At 42.4% G+C, this 7538-nt stretch overlaps 1 protein-coding gene across 1 annotated transcript; it reads left to right on the top strand.

Annotated features, from left to right (window-relative positions):
- Positions 1-1672: 1672 nt before the first annotated feature.
- nell3 (NELL (neural EGFL like) family member 3) lies at positions 1673-7038 on the top strand. Its single transcript, XM_088919332.1, has 4 exons — positions 1673-2315; positions 4048-4586; positions 5150-5216; positions 5519-7038. Exons 1-4 carry the CDS (start codon positions 1682-1684, stop codon positions 7036-7038), a joined length of 2760 nt encoding a protein of 919 aa, XP_088775458.1. The 5' UTR covers positions 1673-1681.
- Positions 7039-7538: the final 500 nt, after the last annotated feature.

Below are 7538 nucleotides of genomic sequence, written 5' to 3'. Positions count from 1 at the left end.
TACTTTTCTGTGTGTCCAAATTGTCATTGTGTTTTTGTTGTTCAGACGAAAAAAAACCAACAACATATATTCACTTTCCTTACAGAACGCAGATATCAGGACATCTGCAATGTGTCATTTTATTTTTGAAGCTCTCAAAGATGCTTTACGATTCCCTAAGTTTGCAGTAAGAAAGACATACATTACTATGGCCTGGTTGTCAGGCACAGCTACAAAGGCAGCAGCTGTATCAACAGTCTCACTGTTCTTAACAATGACTTCTGTAGCCTAGCTGTCAGCTGATGTAAAGAATCCAATCAATTCAGCAGTGCAGGAAAGGAAACAGATTTTTGGTTTTGCTTTAATCTGTTGATATTTTCAAAACCATCCAACAAATTAGTTCTGAAAACACAAATACATTGTAAACTCTGATTATTTCTCTTTGCTCCAGTTTTCACCAAACATGTCCACATTAGTAGTAGGAGTTTATGTTTGAGTTTTGCAATTCGGTTTTGCAACATAATTCTGTCCTCATGAAATCACTTACCAGGCTTTGACAAATGCATCTATTTTTCTTGTCCACACAATAAAGCTGAATGAAATTTGTAGTTTAAATTTACTTTCCTGTTCAGAAACTACTATAGCCCAACATCTAATTATTTAAGCTGTGGCTACCTATACTCCCAGTAGATGAGATATTAATTCATTTAGATCTATTGTAAACAAAACGTCTGTGATAAATTTGTGTGAATTCATCTCTCATCTACTGGGAGTAGGAGCTATAATAGAACTATTTATGTCTTCATTTAAGAACACTTATAATAAAACTTCTTTCTTTTAAAAAAAATATTTGATTAAGAAGGAAACCGGTGACAACAAGATGATAATGCATTCGTAACAGACCAATTTCTTTTAAGTACACAACTCTGAAGCGACTATAAGGAGTAGCAGTAGCCAGCAAAGAGTTAATAAGAGGCAGGGGGAAACCTGATGCTAATTAAGTCTAAGGAATTCCACATACTGTGGAGCTCTTCAAATCTCTTCCGTGGAGGTCAGAAACGGTAACTGGGGAAAAGTAACCCAGTCGTCTAATTTTGTAAATATTTGCCGACCACAGGCAGGGCAGCAATTAAGGAATTCCAGGTAATTTTCCTTTACTCTCTTTAAATATCACACCATTCCCCCCTTGTCCTAAGATCATTCATAGATACGGAATGTGGATCAGAACTGGAATCAAGATGCTTGGAATTGGGTATGACTGTAACGCAATGTTGTATAATATGAAGCAGGTATTGAAAGACAGGGTAGTCTGGTACTGTAGTTTCTCAGATGAAATTGAAGCGGTGGTGTATTCCGTACATTTTTAAAGTATTTGACTAATGTATACTTTAATATAATTTACTAGTGTTGGTATCGGTACTTGTTCTACAAAACTATTAAGTGTAGGGAAAAATATTCATGGTCTGTGTCTGATAAAGGTTTACTTTATGGATTTCAAACTAGATTTTCATATTTCATATGGATTTCATAATATTAGGCGTTCTTTCAAGCTTAACTTTAAAAACAAAATTGATATTGTAATAGGATTGTTTTAATGGACATAGAAATAGTGAATGATTATCGTACTTGTTATATTACTTTTAAGGGGATGTTTAACTCTTCTGTCGCATTACTTTTCAGAACATAAAAAAGGAAACAGAATATGACTATTTCCAAAGCCCCTCTTTTTCTTATGCTGTGCACAGTATTACTACCTGGGAATGTGGAAAATGTCGCCGAGATATGCAGGGGGGCTCACTGTTACGGCGCGGAGACTGAGAACGCCAGACCCTGTTCCGGGACTCACTGCTCGGGGCGATTGTCAAGACCTTCTCGGCCGTACGGATCGGCAACGCACGGCAGGTCGGCGCAGCCCGTCCCAGCCCTGCACGGCGCCCATTCAGTCTTCCCGTCAAGGACGACTGCGGATCCCAACACCATTCCCCACTCGCCACGTGGAGGCAGCGAGAAGACGAGGAGCGGCGCCGCGGACGGCAGCTCAGGATGCAGGGGCACGGACTGCGTCTCCCCGGCTTGGCCAGCCAGCAACGACACCCGGGAGTGCAAGGGGATTGAATGTAAACTACCCGTGAGGATGCGGCTGAAGCCCAGACCTACTAAAGCGCACCCGTGCGTGGGCGAAAGTTGTCCCGGTGATGCCCACGGCCAGCCCACTCCGGTGCACATCCCGGACAGGGCTGCCCAGTTTCTCGGGGAGTTCACAGACTTCGGATATCCTCCGTCGGAATTTGGAGGCGCTCCTCTGGGGGTTCAGCTCACGTGCGATATTAAACCAGGTTAATTAGATTCGCTTTTCAATTTGGATTTCAGTTCACGGAGATATAGCCACACTATGTATACATAAGGAACAAGTAATAGGTTTATCCCATGCTGAAATGAGAAGAAAGAAAACACAACGTTTCGGCTGTGGAAGAAGGCTCCACAGCCGAAACGTTGTTTTCTTTCTTCTCTTTTCATCATGGGATAAACTATTACTTGTTAGGTTGCTTTGCAGCCTAAGCATGCTGACGCAGCTACCCACCTGAACCACTGTGTAAATATGACGGTTTAGATTAATGACTGATCTTCTCTAGTGCAGAGAAATGCAGGGGAGATGTAGAATATCTCCATTAAAATGAGAACGATATTTGTACTTGCAAATCCGTTTAGTTTTTAATGTATTTCTTCAATAAACGTTAATTCTTTACTGCTGTGTTATGAGAAACGTGAAAGGAGTAAGAAGGAGATGTTTTCACAAACTTAGAAATTTAAAGTACAGTAAGTTACCTTACCTAAATGTTACAATAATAAAAACTGGGTAGCACGGTTTGAAGTGCTTGGAAAAGAATTGGTAAAGTATATTTTTTTAGTGGAAACATTTTCGTGAAACGTGTGTTATTATTTAAATATCTTGCGTGAATTCATTGTTAAGGAGTGCCAGGCTAAGTTTGTATGCCCTTAAAGAGCAAAAAAGGCATCTCTGCTTATGGTAAATAAACACTAATTAAATATAATGCAATTCATATTTTGGTCGTGTTAGTATTTTGAATTGAAACACATGGCAATCTTTTCATCTGGACTATATACGTCTTGCTATGAAATAATAAAAGAATATTTCTCAAGTACTATCCTAGTCCAAAAAATAGATTGCTAACATATGCACATGACAGCATTTTCTTTGATTACATGCCCAAAAACAGCATCTTTGAACTATACATGAAACAACTTCTGCGAGCAGGGACGTCATCATTTTTCTGCTAGGATATTCGGCGTTCAATATGTACTGCAGCTGAACTGGACAAAAATAACAGGTAACACATGCCTGGAGCCTAGCAGTCATGATGCATGAAGAACATGCACACCACAAACAGTTTCATTTAATGACAATTCTTGAAAGAAAAGGCATCTGGGGTATTTGTGTTTTGAAGTCTGCTTAATTACTGGATTTTAAAAGAAAAACATAAAACAATATCATTCATTGGTTTCCTGCTTGTCAAGATCACAAGTGCAAATGGATAATACATTTTCTCCCTCATTATGTAAGAAAGATCTGTTAAACAGTTTTAATTTGTTTTCAGTTATTACCAACATACTGTATGTTTTAACTTATGTGCTAAAATCAACAAAAATGGGCCAAAGATCTAAACAAGTGCAAGTGCATTGGTCATTTTTTAAAAAAAATAATACATGGATTTAATGATCCTACAGACACAGACAACAGTATGTTTCTTGGCCAAGCAATTCTATTATAAATCACGTCAGTTTCATGCTAGTTTGATCCAGTAAAAATGTAAAGATTAATGTCCTTGGAAACTATTACCTTTATTCCTGTTCACTGACCCGTGACATTTCATTATAGACTGTGGCACTGGATGAATCTACCCCAGGAAAAAACAGAGAAGATAAATCTCAGATGTGAAAATGTACTCTCCTCGTGTTTCAGACTTACTAGCTGTAGCCTGAGTTCGAATGTATTACCGGTTGATGCATTGAGCGATGATCACTTTATCCTTTTTTGCAATGTTGCAGGAGAGAATGAGGTTCCCTCAGAAGATGCTCTCATTCTCCAGCTGCAACTGGCCAAAGGGCAGGAGAAGTTTGTAGAAGCCTTAAAAAGCCAGCAAAAGGTGCTCGCAGACTTGCAGCAGCGACTTACTCATCAGCAGAGCGCACTTCTCAGCCAGCAAAGGGAGATCCTGGAGCAGCAGAGGAAAATGTACGAGCAAATGGATCTCGTGAAGGTGCAGTACAGCATGCTCTTCGAGGCGGTCAAGCAGATGTCTTTCCAGAGCCTGCAGGAAGACATCCAGAGCTATTTTGAAAGCCATCTCCAGGGACTTCAAAACCAGGTCAGGAACCACCTCCAGAAGTCCTACGCTGTGCACAAGGTCGAAGTTGACGCCAAAGTCATCGATGTGGGAACATCTGTGCTAGAGTGTGGTGCTTGCGGAGCAGAAGAGTACTGCAACTTTCAGAGCAACCCCCCCCAGTGTGAGAAATGCACCATGTGCCCACCTGGCTTCTTCTTAGTGTCTGACTGCTCCTTGAATGCTGACCGGGTTTGCCAGGTAATCCGTTTTATCAGCTCTGACGTTCTGTACAATAACTACTTCAAAAGAAGAGATGACTTATTTACTGTTTACAAATTATTTTTACACAATGATCTTTTGAACATATTCTTCTAGAATGCTAAGCAGATATTCACAGACTCTGGGTTTTTTATACTGTATATTGTGCTGGTCAAAAAAAACATTCACTTGCTTTTTACTATTTAGGTTATTTCTGCACAGGACTGCTGAATGAGCACATCGTTTTTGTGTTTACAAATTGCTTAACGGTTCTTAGAATTAAACGATGTTCACAAACTGCATCAAGATTCTCTAACATAGAGGTTACTATTTATCTGTCCGAGATAAAGAAGAGACAGGCAAAACAGCAAAACCAGCAGCTTTATGAAGGATGTTTTCAAAGGGTTTGTAATAAGGAAGTGAAAATTACTTGAAAACCTTTTTAGAGAAAATCCTTTAATTGTTAAGCTGAATAAAATAGAAAAGCAACACTGGATAAGTTTTTAGGGAAAAAATCAACTTAATTCCTAGTTTGATGAAAGTATATTTCTAATTTTGTTTAGGACAGAGATGAATGCCTTGAATTGCCAAACTTGTGTGGAGAGCGAGTCAAATGTCTTAACACTCCTGGTAAGTGTACTGTATGTGAAAAATCATTTATCACCACATTAATTAATTGTACTTTTCAGTCCTTTAAATGTATATTTATACTTCACTTTTATTTATTTTTTTTAACCATTATGACACATTTATTTGGAGGAACCTTACAGCTGGGGTTATGTACATATTTCTATATATCTAGTAGTACATATTATTTAAAAAAAACAGAATTCTAGGACTGTATTAATTAGTTTGTTGGGAAAAGAAAAATTTGAAAAGACTGAACCAATGCTGTCTTTTCAGTCTTACTGAACCCTACATTCATTACCCAGGTGGATTCAGGTGCCTCGGCACCTCTGACAGAGAAGCTGTCGCTGGAGTGTGCGGACATGCCCACTTCTTCAACAGGGACCTTCAGGAATGTCAGGCATGTGCAGACTGTGAAGGACAAGCAGTGGCCTTTCCCTGTTCCACGGTGAGTGACACGGTGTGCACTACGCTGTCCGAGAACAAGCTTTCCGACTCCTGGTCCGCACTGGTCGCCGTGCCTTCGGCCCAGTCCACACCCAGCCGCATCTTCCCAGGCCTGTACCTGGACATTGAGGGCAAAGAGCAGACAGACTTCGTTTCCAGTGAAGACGGCAGACTGATATTTCAACAGCACGGGCTCATATGGGCGGATCACAACTTCGCACTCAAGCACAGCTGCAGGAACTTCCTCCAGCTCTCCATGAGGCTGAATAACAGCGAGGAAGGGTTCGACCTCAGTGGCATCCGGATTGAGCAACCCGACGGCAAGCCCTTTCAGAGCGTCAGCGTCAGCAGCACAGCTGAAGTGGAGCCCAACTACACGCTGTCACTGTTTCTGAAAAGCCCCAACCAGTACTGCAATCAGAGCAAGGACCTGCATGTGTACGATCTCAACACACCCTTCAGTATGCTTTGGCTGTCTCATGACACAGGTGCGGTTGCAATGATAGCACAGATGGCGATGTCAGTGCAGTATCAGACCAACTACCGGCCCGCCTTCAGAGTGATTTCAGTTTCGGACACCTACATGATCAGCCTGTCGCACGACAGCAGGGCGGTGCGGTTCACCGAGAGCGGGGTGGTGAAGTTCGTTTTCCAACAGGCGCTGTACTCCATGGGTCACAGCTGTGTCCGGGAAGGTTTCTCCTTGGTTTCTTATCTGAACAGGAACGGGACCAACACAGAGCTAATGCACGTGTTCAAACCTGGAGTGAACTACAGAGACACGTCGATCTCCTTGTCGGGAGCAGCGAAGGTCAGCGGCGGGGACATGCTCAGCTTTGAAATCCTTTCCCCCGCGCATTGTAATATCAGATACTTTGGCGACAACTCCGGCATCAGCATGTTGAGCCTCATATGGATTCCATCTGCAGTCTCCACGGCCCTTTCCGCAACTGTCTGCAGAGCTGGATTGCCGACAGGTGCGGTTAGGAACAAAGTGCTGTGCTTCCAGCAGGTCTCGCCCAACGAGGAACAGGTTCAGCTCATCACTTCTGGGCAGTTCGCCCGGAAATATTTCATTTTTGGGGCGAGTGGGGTGGCCAGCTTGACCTTCCACTTAAAGATGATCCACTCCTGCAATGTCGTCAAACTCACGCTCCATCGCCAGCTGAGCGACCAGGTGCAGCCCCGGCCTCTCGCGCAGCAGATCGGGGGGCAGATGCCCGAGGGGAGCGAGTGGTCGAGCGTCAGTCTCCGCGCGTCCTTCGGTGTTCGTAATGGCACGATGATTTACATCACCCTGGACTGCACCCGGGGCAGGATCAACCAGATAACTCATGAACGGGGCACCGATCTGTCTCTTCTGTGGGTGTCGTCATGAAGTCGGGGAAGCTCTTGCACACTCCCTCGACAAAACAAAGTTTTGCCTTGAAATTAAATGGCTTCTTCAAACGCAAGTGGATGAGGCACTCGTTCCTTAGACATGTTTCCACCGTAACCATTAAAGGAAAAGCCTGAGGCTTGGGTCTTCTACAGGTAACAAAAACTGTAATTACACAACATATGGTGCTGAAAAATATATGCTTGCATATTTTATGGACTGAGGTGTTGTCTGTATTTTGCATTTCCATTTTTGTGCCTTATTTCTACGGGTGAAATGTTCCTCTTGGGCTGTGGTTCCCACTCCTGGTCCTGGTGACCAACACAGCTGTCAGGTTTCTGTTCCAGCCGAGCCCTCAGCGACACAATCATATCCTTAATATAAATGGTTCATTTGAACTGCTTGTTCCCAGCTCTTGGACAGGTGGGAATTTGAAGTTGAAATTTGCAAGTGAAATAAAATCCCAAACTTGTGACTTGAAACAAAATGCAAATATTCAT

The sequence above is a fragment of the Atractosteus spatula genome, chromosome 6, assembly GCF_055471065.1.
Source record: "Atractosteus spatula isolate fAtrSpa1 chromosome 6, fAtrSpa1.hap1, whole genome shotgun sequence".
NCBI classification, from domain to species: domain Eukaryota; kingdom Metazoa; phylum Chordata; class Actinopteri; order Semionotiformes; family Lepisosteidae; genus Atractosteus; species Atractosteus spatula.
This window is presented reverse-complemented; position numbering and strand designations above follow the sequence as displayed.

Coding starts and splice junctions, on each gene's coding strand:
- nell3 (XM_088919332.1), top strand. CDS start 1,682: ATGACTATTTCCAAAGCCCCTCTTTTTCTTATGCTGTGCACAGTATTA. Junction 2,316..4,047: donor CACGTGCGATATTAAACCAG/GTTAATTAGATT, acceptor GCAATGTTGCAG/GAGAGAATGAGGTTCCCTCA. Junction 4,587..5,149: donor ATGCTGACCGGGTTTGCCAG/GTAATCCGTTTT, acceptor AATTTTGTTTAG/GACAGAGATGAATGCCTTGA.